Genomic DNA, 20,855 nt, shown 5'->3' with positions numbered 1-20,855 from the left:
ACTATTATGTATTTATACAGAACCCAGCACAACGGGCTCTTAACCTAGTTGCAATGTCACACAGTTTATCTCAGATTTGCATTAAATCAGTTCTTTGCTCAGGCATACAAGTAAGAGGCTAAGGCAGAAATAGTCTACATTCACTAAGCTAGACTTCACTGTCCTTTGCATTTCCATACATCGTAGGAGAAGGAATGGAGTCTCTACCTTGTGTAACCTATAAAAGGAAAAAATAGACTCACAACTCTTACAGGCTACTAAAGATTAGGAACATGGAAGAGCATAGTCACATCTTCGTTTTATTTTAGGCATTAGGGGGAAAACATATAACCCAAGGAGTATATCTGTGGAGTGGAAGCACAATATTAGATAAAAAGGATATAAGAGTTCATTGATTGGGATTCTCAGTCATATCACGAACACTGCGAGGTTGCACCTCAAAAACTACCAGAGGACAGTATTGTTCTCCATCTATTTTAATGCAGAACTGTGTTCCATAAGTACTAACTAGTCCTCAAATACGTATGTTGTAATTTGTCGTAATAAATGTCATAGTTAAGCTATTTAACAAGTTTACCAACAGTTTTTACTTTCCTTATTACTCAAGAAGCAAAGGTTTTTCAAGCTAAGCTTTGGCAATTCCATTCATGAATAGAATTTTTCATTTATGTTTTGAATCAATGTTCATTTTCTTCATGCGCACTTGAGCACTCATGCTAGGTAAACCAATGATTAGTTCCTTCCCCCTCTAAAATTTCTGTGTCAAATTCCCTCAGTCTTTGTAAATTGACATAGCATTTTAACAAACTGCAAGCAGCAAGAGACAGATAATTGTTTTAAAAAAAGAATCATTTAAACCTGACAATTCATACAATATGGGAAGGCTTAATGTGGTTATTAATGGATTTCACAGGCTGAAAAGCTTATATTGTACTGTGAAACTAGACTGTGATAACCAAAATGCAATAGGATACTTTTTAAATGTCTGCTTTGTTACATTCACACAGAAATGGCTTGAACGATACCAAATTTTCATTAGTCTCATGCAGTTGTTTTAGAAGGCTACTCAGTAATACAAATGATATAACTTGCATATTTAATGTGTATATTGAACACGATAAATATGCATATCACTAAATTTACTTTATTGCTAACATAATTATTTTTATATTTATTATTAAACAGTCATATCCATCAACTAAATGTCATACTGAAGTGCCGCACTACTGTAGTGCAGTGTCAAGGTTCAGAAACCAAGAACTCACGCGGGAAAAATCCTAGTAGTTCAGGCTGAATGGTCAACTTTATTCTGCCTATTTGCAAACAGGGTGACACTGTCTTTATGCAGCACAGCCAGCTTGTGCAGCAATATCTTGCCATCTGGAATTCTGTGGCAGTTTTGCATATTAAGGCTGGCAGGGTAACTGTGTGAAAATAGCAAACTGCTTCAATGCATTTCAAAAGATTTTTTACTTACCTCATGGTGAAGTTTCCCCTACACTGTAATTCACCTAATTAAATATCACTGAATTCTTCTGTACAAATCCTCTGCCGTGCAGAGATGACTACACTGCAAGCAAGTGTTCAATGCCACGTCATATGCAACTGTCCCCTCCGATTTTTCTCTGCTCAGACTGTGGTCAGGATGCAAGTAAAGTTTAACACTACTGCCTTTCTTGTCCACCTTCCCCTCAAAAAAATTACTTATTTTTTGTTTGGATGAAGTTTCTCTTTCGTTTTGCAGTGCTTTGTAACCAAGACTCATTCAGGAAAATGAGAACAAATAATGAATTTTAAAGTAGAATCTCTCAGTGGAAAGACTCGGCCATCATCTCCATGTCTGCCCTTCCTTCTGGCTCTTTCTCACTCACAAAAGAGTCAGATAGATTATTAATTGACATTCATGAAACTGAGCATTTATTCTTTAACTTTTTATCAAATACCAATCATCATTACTTCACCATTCAGAGCCCATTCAAATTAAATCCACACAGATTCCATTCACTTCTTACGTTTCATGTCCATTATGGTCTATAGAAAGGATAACCCAGTTTACAAAAAAGATTACGGAGACTTTGTCCTCAAGTGAGATACAACTTGGCCAAACTGAAACAGCCAATCTATTCTGCTAAAGTTCCAACAACTGAAGCAAATTCTCTCTTGATTCAGACATTTATAACATATTACAGTTTCCCTATTTACATGAATTTAATGTGAAAAGGTGCAAGTGCAGTTGCTTCATGTTCTCTCCAGTGTGAAATCTGGGCGTTTGTTCTCTTCTCCCTTGTAAATAAAACATCCTTTCACTGCAATGGTGTTGGTTCCAAAACATTCAGTGTACTTGACAAAAAGCATAATTCCAGGCACTCTATGCACTGTATGCAAACATAAGTTTGTATTAAGGTTCCACAGTATTTCCCACTTAAGCAAACTATACTGGTTTCAATTGCTGAGCACCCAATTCAGGTTTAATTTTCCTGGAAAGCTTTAGTCAACTCACTTCAGCCATTTTTCATAACGCAGATAGGGAAAAGCTTATAGTATTAGCATGTTTTGATGAAAAGATGTGACATTTGGCAGAGAGGGGCAGGTGACTCAGAAATGCATTTTGTTAACTGGATGAAAATAATTTTCTGGCATAGTAAGCATGATTTAAATGAATCTAAAATATTTAAAACCATTAGAGCAGGTTAGAACTGTTATTCAAAATCATTAACTCTTTTTTTTTTTATAAGTTAGAATAAAGTAACTCACTTCAGTGGGTTTTCTGATCAGAATTTTTCTAAGAGGAAGATACTGTAGATACCCTTCCCTACCTATTTGTAGACTTCAAATATGGCCAGACAGTTTTACTCTAATTCACCTTTATTTAAAATTATCTTTGGACTATGACAAATAATGTATTAATAAAACAGTAAACAGACAGAAAGTTTAACCTCAACGTTAACATGTAAAAAAGCCTTTGCCTAATCCTATGAAACAAGATAGGCTGCTAAAAAGCATATATGATAGTCTCCAAGGCATACACATTCCTCAAGGAACAAGTGCATCTGTTTAATCCTCATCTTCATCACAAAACCTTCATCAACAGAAAAAGGTTGCAATATTAAAAAAATGGGGAAATAGACGGTGCAGTGGGAAAATTGAATCTTTTAGTAACATATGTTTTGACTTCATAACTAAATCCTTTATATTCTTGAGGCTTAATGCCTTAAGGCTTTAAAAGGCTACAGAAATAAGTTTATTAGCCAGGTTTGTCATTAAATATCCTTCACAAAGGTGATGAGATACCAAACAGCTACTGATGTAGACATTAGCATCTAGGTGGTATTTATTTAATGTGAAACATATTAGTATATTATCAATCGTTATCAGATTTTGCTAGTATACAGAAAGAAAAAAAACAGGCAATGAAATCAGTAACATTTAGGAACTGATTGTATTAGTTTCACACTTTCCCACTGCTTTCCATGGATATTTTTCCGTAGGCTGGTTTACATTAATATGGGGCAGTTGAATACTTAAACGACAAAATAAAATTGTGCACAGAATTTAATAACAAATGAAGCAAATTGCATGCTCAGTTACATTCCTGAAGGTGTCAAATTACATGATCACACAATTAATTTAATTTAATTGCAGTGGATAGCAAAGGTTGTACAGGAAGTGGTTTTTCCACAAACACGAGCTGAAAAACTTGTTGATCCTCCCTCCCCCAGTTAACAGCTAAAGTTGTAATACAGTAAACTTTTGTGCAAGTAGGTGAGTGTTGACAAAACTAGGGCCTAAAGCATCTTATTAAAGACTTTTCAAACCTACATAACGAGTATACATTAATATTATCCCAGTCCCAAGAAAACCCATGGATCTAGTACATTGTCCTAAAAAGGACATAGCAACATTCATGAAAATGCCTTAAAAAAAAAAAACCAAAGAATGTTTAATGTAGGTAAAACATGCTGTAGAGAAGTTCATATAACTTGTCCAAATATCAGCAAGTCTTTCAGCATTGGCCTGAGAAATCAGAAGGCTTAGATTCATCCCCAAACTATTGTAGAAGGCTACACCATGCCCTTCAAAGAAGCCTACAATTTTGTGATTATTACAGATTTCAACATGACTTAAAAGAGAAAACAACCTCAAGATGTGTTAAAATATAAATCAATACTTTAAAATAGTTTTCTTTCTGTCTTAGCTTCCCAGAGCAATCCTCCTTTGCTGACGCAGCACGCCCATCCGTGCTGGCAACAGTGAGGGGCCCGGGCAGCCACCTCAAGGCCATCCAACCGCAGGAGCTGCAGCTCCACGAGAACCACCTTCTCCCCCCACCGACGTTAAGACTGATCAGAGCTGCCAATATGCAACTGAAAGAGGGACTCTGAGCCTGAGGGTACAGTGCACCCCTGCATGGCAGTCCCCTCTGGGCAGCCGTTGCTTCCTTGCCTGTCATGGGCTGGGGGGAGAAGGGAGGCTCAGCAGTCAGCGGGGCACCCTCTTCACAGCCCACGTCCCAGTCTAGCTGCTCTGTTGAGATGCGCCTAGGTCAACAGCAGGTAAGCTTGTACAATGCATCTTTCAGGAAAAAAACACATCAAGTTTCCTTTTCCAATTTCTTTCTCCTGCAACAGCAGCTAGAATATATCTCCAGAGAGGAACAAATCATCAGAACTGTAGCTGGCACAAAAGTCATAATACTAAATGATCTAGTGTTTAAATCTAGTATACAGCGATTAAAATAATACATTTTCTGTTTAGCTTCTGCTGCTCCATTCAGAATTATTACCAGAAACAAAGGAAAATCTTTAGACCAGTAAAGTCTATCCAAAAATGTAAGATTCTAAGGGCTTCTTACCAATACTACAACAATGTAATAGATGACATTTCTTTTTTTACTGCAAGCTTACAAACCTGTGCTTGAGTAACCAGTAATTTTAGTTTATTCTGTGTGACTGACAGTCATACAGCTCATGCCTGTATGTATTGTCACTGCCATCTCAGTATATTTTTCACTGAACTTATGTTCCAAAAATCAGAGATGTTTCCTGATTCTAAAGTACTTGGGCAAAGGAGACAGATAAAGACATTAATATAATTTTGACCTGTGCAGTAGCAGGTGTAACCTGCGCTTGACACTCGTCATTTATAATAGTGAGCTTTTACTCCATGTTAGTCTCTAGTTGCAACAGTTACCGTGGTAACTGCATCCCAGTATACACATTCTACATCACAAATACAAACGGACATTTCCTTTTTTTCCACTTGAACATTTAATTGTGAAAATCCACATTTTTTCAGACTGGATTACAATTTAGTCTGTGAATAAGCCCAATATAGTTACAAAACTATATGGAAGGGCAGAAGGAAAATGCAGGAGGCTTAAGGTGCCATTTTTTTGTTCTACTGTATGCAAGACAAATATTTTACAATTAGGGAGTTTTATCTGCAGTATGAACAGATGATCAGTCATTGTTCAGAAACACAAAGAGTCATACGTCATACCATATATTTTCCGTTTTAAACCCACATTCCTGCTTTACTGCGATTTTATCTTCTATCTCAGCTAGCAGTTATCCCCTTTTATTATCGCTCACTCTCGTAATGCATCAAGTGTATGATCCTCAGACTAACTCCAAGGAAAAAAAGTCTAAAATTGGCTTTATGCACAATGGAGCTTTCACTAAATAAGCCCCTGTGGGACAAACTATTACACAGTGCGTGAGAATTACCATGCAGCTCTCATTAAGAGTAACACATGTTGCACGCCTAAATTACACAATTGCTAAGTTACTTGTATAGGTAAAGCTGTGAACACACTTCGTTTGCAGCATCTGGGCCAATTTTGGTATGAGCAGTAGTACCTTATGAGTTTCTTCAGTATTTTAATCTGTATTTTTACAATGTTTGTTACTTGGAAGCACTCATACCATTATATTTCTTTCAACTATATACACTTTCATAGTAAAATTTAAATGAATTAAAGTAAAAAAAAGTATTAATTAAAAAGCGACTGCCTATTATTACTAATTATGAGAACTACAATAGATACTAACTCTTTGCTAAACAGCAGCAAATCTAAAGGTTATTAATAACTAATTTTAACATTTTAGGATACTATAAAAATATTATGGATAATAAAATTTACTGAAACATTATTTTTGCTAGAGTGCTAAACAGAACAGTATAACAATTTTATTTTGTTAGAACTCTTGACACTAATATCACTTTAAACAAACTTGAAACACTAGCAGCAAAGTCATTCTGAGCTATTCATCCTCTCTGCAGTTTTCATATCAATCACTGTGCCAGCACTGAGCTTTTTTTAATAGATTTCTAAAGATTTTTGAAGAGAAATGGCAGATATTTAGCATTATCTATCAAGACATAATTCCTCTCTATTAATCATAGCATTAGGGCTAAAAGGAGACACAAATCAAGTTTTAACAGATATTACTTGCATTTGGTTCCTAAACAGTAATATTTCACTTCTGTATTTATCAGCTACTTGACAACTGTTTAATTTTTCTTTTTTCTTCTTGTTTTGGGGGATTCTTTTAAGAAAAAAAATAATCTTCTGACTTGCAATAAATATTAAGTTTTTACATATAAGGAACAAAGGCCACTAGAAGAAAAGCTAATAAAATTGCCTCTTGACTGATAAAACCCAACTATTGAACTTACACATAGAACAAATACAGTTCGGTATCTCTAGCCACGCTCTGTAAATGAGAACTTTAGTCCAAACTGTACTGACTCTTACATTTGTACGTTCAAATATCAAGAAAATTGAAGTGGATAGCTACTTAAATGACAGAGGGGAGAGAAGGTTCAGAAACAGCTAGCAGAGAAGTTGAGCAGGTGCTCCAGAAACTTTACAAGTCTCCTTGTAGAAGAGAAGGAGAGAGAAAGGAGGTGTACAAACAGATAAAGAGGAGACAAACTGCAGCAGGTAGCAACATTTGCTCATCGAACCATGACCCACAGTCATTGAGAAGGAGGTGTGAAGTCTATGAATGACAGCAGAGGAAAAAAACTGGCCTCACAGACATATCATCTGTTACTTCCAGATTGACTCGCATTTCTATTTTGGTTTGTACAAAGCTTTTTTTCTCAGGCTTTGTAAAGGTGACTGGACTTTCATCCTATGTTTGTAAATACGATCAGCCAAATGGCTCAAGATACTGAAGAGGGACATGCTCTTTTAGTTAAAGACTGTATAGAAATGTGCAATCTTAAAACATGCATATGCCTTTTTTTCATACAGCCACAACTTCCTCACCTCTACAAAGATCAAAATCACAATTTTTACCCAAAGATAGTTCAGACATATCAGACAAGGTGCCAGCTGAGACCATGAGCTTGGTACAAATTCTCCATGCCCTCAAAGAACATTAACAAATAAGCAGTAGCCTCTGTCTTTCTTCAGATGGAAACTGGAACACTGAAACTATACACTCACAAATAATGCACATTATTTGTGTGGACAGAAACCCTTGAGAAAACTTCCTAAGATCAAGCGGCAAGTAACAACCTTTGCTTCAGTAACCAAAATGTACACATACCTTTATGTACTAATAAATTTACACATACACATGTGTGTGCATCTATATCTATCTAGAATTAGATGCACATAGATGCATATTTCAGGTCTGAACTGATTATTTACTTGGTTTTTGCTTCATTAACATCCACAATTTCACCTGGCTTAAATTTTTCATTATACAACAAATTGTCTCAACCTATAGTGTTTCTAAAGAATCATCCTGTCCACATAATGTTCCTTATGTTCCTATAAAGTATTGCATTATGAAAACATTTCTAAGCTTCTGAATGTGCTGTAAGAAAAAAAAAAAAACATTCTAACTTCCAACACCTTTATTTTATTAGTACCAACTTTTTTTAAAACAGATCATTAACAAAGGCAACCACTTAGATAACGCTCAGTGGTACGTACAAATAATTTAAAACATTTGCGAGTCCTACCTACCTCAGTAGAAAACTGCTGCAATCCACCAATATTAATTGGTCCCTCCTCAGTGGCATACAAATTGCAGCCACCAACACAGAGATCTGATGTTGGACACACCATTCCGCATGTCAGGCCAAGTGGATTGTCAGAAAGAATCATTTTGGCAGCTCCATAGTAGTTCTGAAGGAAAAAGAAAAAAAGAAAGAAAAAAAAAAAAAAAAAGGGGGGTGGGGGGGAAGAGAGAAATAGTCATATACCAAGGAAGCAAAAATTCAAGAGAAAATACAAAATACTACTTCTTTATTCTTTAACTGGCTATTAGAATAATATATAAATAAAAATATATTAAATAACACCGACCTCAGTTAAATGTACCAATATGTTATACAGCATTATGTCAAAGACACTGGAAAGAAAGTCAAAAAAACTGTTGATTATGCAAAGAAAAAAAACTTTCCCTTTTAGCTTGCAAAATAGTTTAAAACATCATCAGTCTGAGGTGGCTGTATGATTTTTAGTGGCTTAACAAATCTACGTTTGAGACCTACTGTGCCTGCATTATGTACTTGTAAACACTTTCTCCATTCCTAGGTCAATTGGGCAGTAGCTGAGTTTTAACCCTTGCTGGAGGTCTGAGCAGAAAGTGCCAGTTAGATTATCAGTTCCTTATGACACAGGGAATGAAAAGCTTATTTTACACATCTGTGCACACCATCTCTGTGGATATGCCTGTCCTTCACACCAGATCAGTAGTGCTAATTGTCCAGAATCCACAATGAGAAGATAAGGTTTCCTATGTAGCTACACGTAGACACTACACTACTGAGTTCTTTTAACTCTTTTTCCTCAATCACACACTGATCAAGGCAAACACTTATCTTCCTGTTTCCTTAAAGAGAAAAACCAGGCAACTGATTTTAAAAGTTACATACAACTTCACAGATTCTCAATATTCAGTGCAGATTTTCAGAAAAGGAAAAATTTCCTCATATATGAGAGCTAGCAAGATTTCTTTCCATAATAAAAATCCAAGGAATGGACACTACCAAGCTCCCAGTGCCTGATGCCATGAGAAAACAATCCTGGTTGTTTTTTAGACTGGATAATTTTCTTAAGAACAGAGCATTGGGAGGAAATGCCAGGAGTCAAGAGAAATCTCATTTAAAGACAGAGAACTACTGATGGCAGTTCTGCATTTACACTAAATTTACATTAATGAAATTATGGTGTAATTAAAGCAAAAACTCTGGAGCACCTCTCCTATGAGGACAGGCTGAGAGAGTTGGGGTTGTTCAGCCTGGAGAACAGAAGGCTCCAGGGAGACATTATAGCAGCATTCCAAATTCTTATTTATTCCAATGTAAAAGAGTGTTAGTTAAATGGAAGTTGTACATACTAGCAAATATTTTTGCTGTTCCAGATGAATGATACTAGTTTGATACACTAGTGATTGTTAGAGTTGCTAAAAAAAAAAAAAAAAAAAAGCCAGTAAAGACACTGCAAGCTTAATCCACCAGCAAAGCACAGAAGTCTAGTTACGCTGGACATGTCCCTGACACACAACCATGCAGACAGCAGAGGTGACACAGTCAGCACAGGAGACCCATGTCTTTATAAAGCTGCACTCAGAGACCAACCTAGATACCCTACAGCATCTTAAGTGGCACTAGATCTCCATTCCACAGGCAATTATACCTAGCCATTCATTTTTCCACTCTAAAGGAATAATTACAAACTAGTTGTGGGTATTTTTCTAACTCAAAGACAAAATTGTTTTCAAATACTTTTTGTTCAGTTTGATATTTCACTACACACAAGAGTTATATTTTCTCTTCCTGTGTTGTCCAGGGGTGGTTATTTTTATGTTCAACTCTAGTTCAATGGAAACAATTACAACAACGTGCATTTCTATTTAAGTAACTTCATTATGGATTTTTTACATTTTTATGCTTTGTAATTAAAATCAATATACAAAGCTAGCTATTACACTAGAATGCAAAGCCATTAAACTATTCCTTTTAAAAAATAACTTTATTACATAACTATAAAGTTTATTCTCACATTTAAGCTGTGCCACTACAGGCAGTGTCAACACAGCTGGCACAGCTGTGCTACAGAAAGACAGATTATGTTAAAGTAGCAAATTACTTCAGAGAAGTGGGACCAGGGTCATTGTGGGTACAGGACAGAGATCACGACTTATTGAGGGCATATCTAGGGAAATCTGTCTCAGAACACCACACCAGAGTTTGGTAAGGAGGAGGCCAGGACTGAAGTCCTAAAGGAAGTAATCCCAGCTGCTGCTGAACTCTCAATTCGGGGGAAACATGATGGAGTATTTCAAGGTGGAGTCCTGATTTGGGAAGTTTTGAGATGTTGAAAAATGCTTTCCAATACTTGACAGAAACTGGCAGGGAAATACAGTATAGTCCAGTAAGTCACACTAAGTGGTGTTATACAAACTGTGTTACAAAACTGCAAACCATTGTAACGGTTTGTATGTAATGTAATAATGTAATAAAGAGTTTGTAGTATATGTACAACAGTATGTATAGGTACAGTATCTGTCATGTTTAGTTACACAAACACTTCGTGCTTACATAGATTCTTTTTAAAGCTGAAAACATGTATTAATGATCATTACATTTACCAGTGACATTAAAGGCAGAATATTCATAGAATATTCACATCTTATTAAAAAAAATTATTGCTTTTATTTCATAAAACCAGGGAGTGGTAGACTGCACACAAAATAGACACAAGATGCAGACTTGGCAAGCTGGTAACTACACACCACATGCGGTACGTAAGAAAGGATCAGAATTAAAGGGAGGCTGGCTTCATTAAAACGACAAAGTTATTCCAGAGCATGGAATGCTGCAAGCTACCTTAACAGTTTGGAGTAATTTTTTTTTTAGATGCTGAAATAATAAGATGAGTCAGTTGGCTAGTTTCTTACAGACGTCACAGAGGAAGCAAGTCTAAAACTAGAATGTTTCTGAATTTTTTAAATGAAATAAATGTCTGCTTGTGCCTTTGTTCATAGAATCTTTTTTCCTGTGTACTTCCATAGAAATAAATTAATCTAACCAGATAGGATGTTTTGTGGTTTCCTACATGAAAATGTCAATAAATACTACATTGTCAACACAAGGAACAAAAACAAGCCTTAAACAGACATCAATAATCAGCAGAAACCAGGCAGAGGAGGATCTCCACATGTATCATTTGGAAGCATTATATAATTTGCATGCAAATGAGACTGTTTTTTACTTGGAAAAAACCTATTAAAACACATAGGATCAATACTGAGAGACCAGAAGAAATTGCATTTACTATCAGGAAATGTTTATAGCATCTTTTCTTTCAATTCAATTCAAGAGCTTTTTATATAAATTCATTATACATCAGGGTGTTTTGATATTGCAGTTTTCTCAAAAAGAATGAAGAATATGCATTATTATGCTTTATGTAATAAAAATGAATACATTGACTTCATCAGGATTTTGGGACAGAGTGAACAAAAGAAAAGAAGAAAAAAGTGATAATTTCCTTTTCATCTGGGTTTAGTTTAAAAAAAGGGAGACAGTAAAAAATATGGGAAAATATCACCCCCTTCTATCCTAGTTAATGTTCTGTGATGGTTTTAAAATTTTCTCAAGATGTATTGGATTAAAATATTTTCACATACTGAAGAGCCACTATTTAAAGTACGTTGTTATATAAGTAGCATTTTTCACATTGACACACACCAGTTCAAACATAACAAGAAATGCCCCCAGTCTGTCATCCCCCCAAATATCTTCCAAAGAATGAACAAAACATAACAGCAACTTATCAAATCATACATATTCTATATTACAGTGCTGATGATTTTTAATCAATCCAGAAATCTTTCACATCATTTGACTTGTGTCATCATAACAGGACTGTAATTTCACACAGTGTCACTATCTTCTTATGAAAAAGAACGGAAGAAATATCTTGTACTGTCATTTTGTCCTTTGTAGTCTAGAATGTGAGAGATTCCTTAATTGACATAGTGTCATCGCAAAAGTCTATTCTACATAATTACACTATGGCAACTGAAACCAGCTGTCAGCCATTCCATTACACTAAGTACAAATAGACATCTCAAGAAAAGCCACCGTTTCAAGTGCATCAATTTAACACCATTACTACTTTTGCTTTTAAATGTTTTTTTTTTTATTTCATTCAGTGACCTGAAATATACAAAGCTTAACAGAGAAAGCTGAACAAAACAGCACTTTCAAAAACCTGGAGCCTCAAAGTAGTACTTAAAGATTAATTGTGATGCATATCTGTATATAATTACTACCAATCATCTAGCAGCTTTCTGACTTCCAAAATTCTTCATTGCATTAACATTATCCTACTTACAGTATTTTACATATGAACTGTGACTCATGGTTTTCTACAGTCTTTGCAATGGCATATAGATGTCCTTTGTTAATTTACTCGGAGTTCCTCTGGGATAGAAAAACCGTCATCGTGTTTCTCTCACCTGTCATAATCCTGTGTGTCTCACCACCCTTTCTCCCTTACAATTTCCCTTTCTTCATTTCATTTTCCTCTTAATGATCTCACAGCTTTTGGTCTCTTGCCTTCCTTTGTCTATCCACTTTTCCCTCTTTCTTATTTCCAGTATATTATCCACCAATGCTTTTTCCTTTACTCCCTCAATCTCCCAAACTTCAGATTCACTCTTATCCCTAGGTATCCATCTTTATCCTTCAGTTTGTTCTGTCTCCCATTTCCCCCTTGAAAAACTGAATTTCTGTCTTGAAAGAAAACCCACACAGTTGCTTTAGTTTCATTTAAACCTAAACATTCCTCTGAAATCCTAAAACTTACTCATTTCTCTCTACTGTTCCTGGTATTCAAGTCTCTCCCCCCATTTCCCTACAATCATTCTGCACAGTCCAGGGACCACCTTTTATCCAGAGGGCAGCACGGGTTTGTTGATTTTGGGGTTTGAGGGTTTTTTTTGTTTCGTTTTCTAGTGCTTTTTTTGTTTTGTTTTTTTTTTAAAAAAAAAAACGCTGGCCACCAGAAGGCTTACATCCACCTATATCTGTTAGAAAATGGTGGACATAACAGTTAGTAAACTATTAAGGGATACAGGAGAAGATGGACTTTCTGAACAAGGAGAAAACTGTTGAATCAATGTTAGGAATCATTGTAATACTGCAAGATTTGAGATAAAAACGCGAGCATTAGTAACAGAGCGCTGCATCAATAACGCGTGATTTTTGAGTCCTGATAATGGAAAAGATACTTCTGCACCCTCAATTCTTCATTACAGACTCAGATGACAAAGGCAGAGTCACTCACTCCTTATGCTTGTGTCCCATAACGTAACTGAATATCCCCACGCCTAAACTGCACCAACAGTTGTTTTTCAATGCAACTGCTCAACCATAAAGGTGTCTGACAACAAAAAGCTCCAAGACCGTCTCACTGAACATTACAAGGTAGAGCGTGTGAGCAGCTGTTGCGTTCTAATGGGCAGCTTTCTCTGGCACACGCTTGTGCTTAATGGGAGGAAAGCTGGACAGGCTGCAAGTGTTCAGGCTGAGAGTTGCTTCTGGGAAGCGGTAGGACTTTCTGATGCTGTACAATATTTGATTGCGCCAGCCCTAAAGGATGACTGGTGCTGGAGCTCCATTTTACCAAGTGCTTCGTGCTTTGACGTATCAATATGGGGAAGGGAGGACACAAAATCCTAAAATTACTCCTAGTACTCATCCAGGGGTGGAGGGAGAAGCTTCTTCTGCAGCAGCTGAACACTTTTTTTTTCTTAGTGTTTTTTCTTTTTAAAGAAAGAAATAGCTAAGACGGAATTTACACCCTATAAAACAAAGAATATACACATTGCGCTGTGAAGGCTGTATTTAAAGAGAGGGTAGACGGAAGTCAAAATATTTCTTTGCCATCTTCTGATGTTTAGAAACAAAAGCAGTAACGTGTGCATGGTGAATCTGAAGTCTGGTCTCCTGGAGACACAATTGAAGGCAGTCTGTACGAACCGAGAAACACTGACTGGGAAGACACAATAGAGTAGATTGTACTTCTATAAAGTGGTAATAATGTAATCCAGTTTGTATGGAAAAAGAGAATGGAAGTTGCGGCCTAAACTCTACCGAGCCACAGCGGCTAACACAATACAGCATAAGTGACACCCTTTTTCTCAAAGAGGCTCAAGGCTCATCGAGCCTGGCAATTCAATTACCCTCTCAACCCAGAAACAACCCCTCTTCCTCTGTCCTTCTACTTCTGAACTGAGGTCTAACGGCAGAACAGCTACATTGAACATGGCCTGTAAATATCTAAAAAGCCTCAGGCTTTAGAGAACAAGAATCCCTGACCTTTTATGATTGCTATAGTGGTTTTCCAACAACGCAAACTACATACAATAGAGCTCTTAAATACCTGAACAAAGTAATTCATTTTCAGCATGCTGCTGCCTAAACACTCTATTAATAATGAATCATGTTTAAATAAATATCTGCATGCAACACTTCTTACTGCTTACACAGGGATGAGGACAAGGAGTTTATTGAACTGAATCTCCTCTAAACAAGTAGAAGGGTAATCTGCTGATGGGAGTTTCTTAAGTGAGTGATGAAGAAAGCTTCAGAAGCAGGAGAGGGACTTCAATAACCCTAGAAAGCATACTCCAATTTCCTGGACTTATTGACCTCAAATACCTGAACGTTCTACACTTCACCTATTTATTTTGTCTAGAAGCTACTAAATACATTTATAAGATTTTAGATTAAAAAAAAAAAGAAAGTTTATTTACAAGGTGAAAACAGCAAAAAGATTTATCATTTTTGAAAAGTATTTTCGACGACACGTAACATGTCCTTGATCATGAGAAGTAAATACTCTTATGACAATAGTACAAAAATACTCCACAAGTAGATTGCCGAATGATATCTGAACAGTTATTTCAATAAAAGTATTGAAAAATGCATAACAAAGTGAAAAATTACTTACTGGTCCCATTACAAACTTTCAAAATTATAAGTTAGAAGTTTTAGTGTGGTTTGCAAAAACACACTGTTCGTGTTTTCTATCTGCTGTAGAAGTGTACGGTGCAGGTACCCCAACCACCACAGCAGCAAAATGAAAGAGGGGAGAGGACACTGGAGAAGCAACCATAGTGGTGGGCTCACACAAATTCTGCCAGGGTCATGACTTCAGGTGAATCATTTCAGCTTTTGGTACCCCTCTCAACTTCCACCTTGTATCTATTGCTTGCTTGGCAGAAAGCAAGAAGTTTCAACGAGCAGTAGTGTACATGAATTACAGGAGACACAGCCACTGATACGGAGGCCACAAATATGCAGGACTTCCTAGCATTGTTTCTCAGCCCACAACTGCAGCTATTTGCTAAGCAGATCTGGTTATGGGTTTTCCTCACTCCTACTTTTCTGGGTTTGGTTTTATAGAATCATAAAACAGTTTGGGTTGGAAGGGACCTTTAAAGGTCAGCTAGTCGAACCCCCCTGCAAGGGTGGTTTGTTTGTTTTTCAAGTCATCATTACAGTTGTTGCAGAGAACTGCTTCCAACAATCATGCTGTATTAGATTTCTTCCAATAGGGTAAGGAGAGAAAGCAAAGTGTAATATTGTATGTAAATTCTCACTTGGAACTAGATTTCACAGATACAGTGCTGATTTCAGGCATGCAGTTTCCCATCCTAACATCCTGGCTAGCAGAAACAGACTACCTGATCTTTTAAAACTTCCTGCATGTGAATGTTTCTTGCTGTCTATGCAATTATCAGGTATCAACATGAAATAAAAGTAGTTACCAAAACTGTTGTACATCTTTTATAAAAACTAGTTTCAGAGTGGACACAGGAGCTATTGATAGGCAAGAACAGGGTACAAAAAGAAACATTTACGTACATTTCAGTAATCTAAGATCCTTTTTCCCTAAAGAATGTTAAATCTCTTGAGAGAATACTAGTATACTGAAATTCTTTTCTAAGGCAGGATTTCCTGATAAAACAGCAAGCGATCAGGTCACCAGCTCAGGGAAAAAACACAGTCTTACCTAGCATCTGCAGCTTCCAAGATGATTTAAAACATCTCTAACTCAATAAGATTGATTCACCTTACTGGCCATCTGACAGCTTAAATCTGGCTCTATTAAAACCTGAAAGAGTGTACCCATTGGCTTCAGCACGGCAAAGACTTCACACCTTTGATGCAGTTTCCTAATATTATTCCAGTATACCCTTGCCAAAATACAACTCCCAAAGCTCTGCAGTCACCCCACTTTGATTTTCTCTCCTCTGTAATGGATTCACAGAATTCAGAATGAATCAGCTGTTAAAATGACTTACCCTTTCTGCCAAGCCACAAAAGAGCACTGTATTTCTGAGGCTATCAGAGTCTAAAAGACCCACCAAATTTCTCATTTCAGGATGCTGCTGGTGTCAGTTCTTCTGACATCTTCTGTTGCAGTCTTCAGTCCATCTTCCCTGGTTCCTTATTCCCAGCTTTTATGTTTTGATTATCAAGCCCTTTTTCTTTGCTCAACAACACATCACTCTATCCTTCCCAAGGCAGTAGCCTAACTAATCCTTAATAAGAAAAATACTATATTGGTAAAATATTTCCATAAAATTTGCTTTAGGTTTCTTAAACAAGCTACAGCACAATGATGAAATGGAGATTAGCAGTTTCATTACTGCCTTGTACTTTCTCTGTTCAGTCTGCCTGCTTCACGATGTCTGGAAGAGGTAATAAGCAGCAATATGCCGTGTGCTATATACTATGGTTGCAAACAGATGCCTACATTCATGAAAATAAACGCTGCACTGACAGAGTACAGATTATATAAGAAAACTGTCTATATGCAGATGCTGGGCATAATGCCAATTACTGTAAACCATATCAACACATAGTTATCTTATAATTGATACATGTATCTTAATATCTCCTCTTATTCTAATGCTGCTTGTTAAGGTGCAGAATTTACCGGAGCCTTGTCCATAAAACACACAGCGTAGTAAAAGCAACAGGGCCGTTAACTTGCACACAGCCATGCTGCTGGCACCAGCTTCCCTTCCAGCTTTACCTACGTTGGCCATTTCAGCTGTATCTAACAGTGAGACATGTTAGAGCATAAAATACAGAAAATCTTTGTAGCACCCCCCAGTAGATTATGAGCCTAGTTGGGCTCATACAGACAAATAAATCACAAGGCAGCTAATGATTCCACAGATGGGAAGTAAGTTTTAAAAGCTATGAGGCAATCAATATCCAATCATCTTTAGGCTATCCCAGACAGCCTAATTAATCTTGTCATATCAACTTTGCAGTCATCTTTATTTATTTCTATTTCTGACTGTTAAAAGTAATTTGTAAACCACAAATCAAAATAATATTTTTAAGATTTTGTTATTATTCTAGTATAATAGCCTATTAAGAAAGAAAAAGGTACAGTACCTCCAAAGAGGGTGTTCAGTTTATTCCTGCAGTATTTTTATCAATAGTCTAATTGACTGACTACTTTTGCATTAACTAGAGCCTCTTACTATAAACTACAAGAAAAGAGTCCTTGAAATGGCCACCTTCATGTCAAATTTCTATCCAAGGCAAATTTAAACCATAAACACTTCTTAAAAAAAAAAAAACAAAACCAAAACATTAATGACAGGAAAGGTTTGTATCTCTAATACCTCAGGTAGCAGCAAAGTTAAATAATTACATTGTAATGCTCAGGTTTTTGAATATCATTGTATATGAAAACCACCAAAGCCAAAAACTTTATGGCAAAAGTGACACGAAGGAATAGATTTGCATTCTGGCACAGAATAAAATAATTAAAAAATAGATTACTATTGAACCTTAAAGCATCTGTTGGAAGCACTGGTTTTTTTTTAAATACTTTACAAAGATAAACCTTGAAATGCAATCCCACTAACAGAACTGCAAGCCACTGCTGTTATCTGCTTCCATGTACTACGGCAAGCTGGATTTTACCTTGTTTGCAATGCTTGTGATGAATGACTTGATGTCCAGATTAGTTGGGCAACTCTTCTGACAGGGGGCATCTGCACATTTTAAGCATCTACGGGAATAAAAGAAGATGTGTCAAGGAGGCATGGAATACAAATGCATACAAACAGCAAAGGGTTTTCAAGTTAGCATGGTAGAAGTTAAGCCCCAAAGGAATAATAGAGGATTTTCATAAAATTTCTGTCTGAAACCTCAAAGCACTACATGGTCAGGATCAACTTACATTCAACATTGATTGGTTACATTCTGTTTACTCCACTTTACAAAGGCAGTGGGATGCAGTTACAAACATGGACTACACATGTCTAAGTATCAGAAAACAATGTCTAATTACATAGAAGTATTTTTCACACTGGAATTCAAGATTGCTAAACTTCTGACCATCTCATTTTCTATTTGTAAAACATCTGTGCCGTGAATCTGAATTTATGAACAAAGTTCTGGGACTGTCTCTGTGGATTAAATTCTGGATGTTGGACAATCAGCATACAAAAGCAACAGCATTTCCACAGAGGAAGGAATTACTTTGTACTGTATGTGCCAAAGAATAAGAATGGCTGATAAATTTTCAAGTTATTTTTCTACAAGTTTCCTGCGATATGTCTGTGACCCCTGAAAACAATTCAGTAGTCTTATGCATACTCCCAACTGAAATCCTTATGACTCTCTTCTTGTCACCCCGATGATAAAACCTAACTGCATATTAAAACATACTAAGTAGCAAACATTTATTGCCTATTCCTACAGTTATCCACGAGAACGTATCAGTCTAGTTGCTTGCACAAGTCCCATACATGAATTAAGCCCTCAGGGTAGTCTATGCAATTTGCGGTAAGCAAATCTAACAAAAAAAAAAAACAAAAAAAACCAAAAAAAAACATAAGAGTCAGCTGAAGCAGTAAAATGGTTCTCTCTTAAACAGAAAGTTATTTGTACACACTTTCAGTTTACATATCAGTGATTATCATAGGTCAGATGCCACACTACTAATTATCTCAGAATTTATTAAGTTATGCTCTTTCAATATTGGATTATTAACATAAAGAATTTATATAGACTGTAGTTTTAGCAACCTGTGGAAAACAAAATAAAATTTGGTTTTTTTATTCATTACCTGAGCACAGCTATTTACAGAAGTCCCAGAGTCCACCTTAATTATTGTTACTTAGTGATAGATAATAACACTGTGGAACTGGCTGGGACAGTATTTTCAAAGACAGAAAAGCTGCAAGAAGCCTACGGACTACACACACAAAGAAATGAAGAGTACATTAAAAGGAATGAAATGCCTAAAATACCTGCAGTGAAAACTGGCTTGACTTTGTCAATCACATACATTGCTTTTGTTTTCTTTTTTTTTCCTCCAATTAAAGGTGGAATAAGAGAGAAGGCAAAGCCAGTTAAGTAAAAGATTAATTAGTCTTTCATCTTCCTATTCATTATCATCTAGCTGGCTATTGCAGACACCATGGCACCAGAAAAATTTGAAAGCACATGTGGTAGCGGCTGTTTGTATTTTCTCATAGAAGTAGTCATAGGCCCAGAGGAAACATTTAAGGGAAAACAAGTCTCATAGGCTGCAAAAGCTGGGAAATCTGATAAAGCCAAACCCAGATTCAACACCATGGTGGGTTACTAGTTCAACTAGTCAGGATGTCAGAGGGCTCTGGCAGAAGAGCACCAGCAGTTTCAGCTGTGGCAGTTAAATATAGTGCTGCCCAGCACAACCCCCTGACAGGGACATGTTATAAATGCCTTAACAAGCAAAGGCAGGCCAGTGGGGACCTCAAAGGGCTGGATGCGGCCAGAGCACCAAGTCAAGAGGATGCTCTTAGCATTCTAAGCAGGTTGAAAGACAGTAAAGTTTTAGTAATAGAAGCCACAAAAAAAAGGAGATACACTAGACAAAATACACCCCTATGAGGGCTCAGGTGATCATTTTGCCTGCACAGGCAGTAAGGAAATAACAGAAGTAAAAAATCACATTTTTAAAAAAGGGAACAATCCCATTGTGACTTTTTGCTTTTCATTTTCCTCAATGTGGTTTCTTTTTAAATACCACAGTCCTGTATCCAAGACCAAAAGAATTGCACTTAACATAAAACACATTTCTGTGGATGAACAATCTCACATCAAAAGTTAAAAGAATGGCACCTAGCACGATAAGCAGTGTACAGATTACCAGTTGTAGCTAGCAAGTATCTGTACCAAATTATTTCTCTTTTGATTTTTTGAGCTGTTCACAAATAACAGCTGTTGAAAATGTCAGCTATTGGGGGGGTGGGTAACATAAACTTGGATGTGAGCTTTGGGGAGGAGGAGAGGGTGCCATGAATATGCCAGTCCAGACTTTCTCTTATAATAATACCATCTAGCAAATCTCTGAGCACTCTGCAGGCTAAAGTGCACCAGGCTACCATTAATCCCACTTATCACCATGACAGCTCAGTAATTACACTCTTGCTATAGGTAGGTACTGTAAGGTACTGTAGTCCTAATAACACACCAAGCACTGTGCAGAATGCATGCTGGTGAGGTGTTTTATTAAATTTGGGGGGTTGATAATCAAGTGGCACTAGCGTTGACCTATCTTTCTATCTGACAATAAATTATCCTTTGACCATACCATAATAGATATTACAGAGTGCATTTACTGTACCAAGGAGCAAAGGTATTGCATTCTGGTGAACCAGGCAAAGAGCATAAATAAAGTAGTATAATCACATGAACTGCTGCAAGTGATTGATCCTTTCAAAAATCACAGGCAAAATATCATGCTTAAGGGAATACGACAACAACTACCACAAACTTCAATTCCACATGCATGT

The 20,855-nt window shown here is 36.6% G+C and overlaps 1 protein-coding gene across 2 annotated transcripts in view; it reads right to left on the bottom strand.

The window, feature by feature from the left end:
• DPYD (dihydropyrimidine dehydrogenase) overlaps positions 1-20,855 on the bottom strand; it is a 370,709-nt gene that overhangs the window by 249,660 nt on the left and 100,194 nt on the right. For both annotated transcript variants that reach the window (XM_086752907.1, XM_086752908.1), the window contains exons 4-5: positions 17,992-18,079; positions 7,985-8,146 (exon numbers count right to left, since the gene is read on the bottom strand). In XM_086752907.1, the coding sequence (XP_086609033.1) occupies positions 7,985-8,146; positions 17,992-18,079 (250 nt within the window). The remainder of the gene's footprint in view (positions 1-7,984; positions 8,147-17,991; positions 18,080-20,855) is intronic.

This window comes from Chlamydotis macqueenii, chromosome 8, assembly GCF_036417535.1.
Source record: "Chlamydotis macqueenii isolate bChlMac1 chromosome 8, bChlMac1.mat, whole genome shotgun sequence".
Classification (NCBI taxonomy): domain Eukaryota; kingdom Metazoa; phylum Chordata; class Aves; order Otidiformes; family Otididae; genus Chlamydotis; species Chlamydotis macqueenii.
Note: the sequence above shows the minus strand (reverse complement) of the source record. Positions and strands in the feature narration are given on the sequence as shown.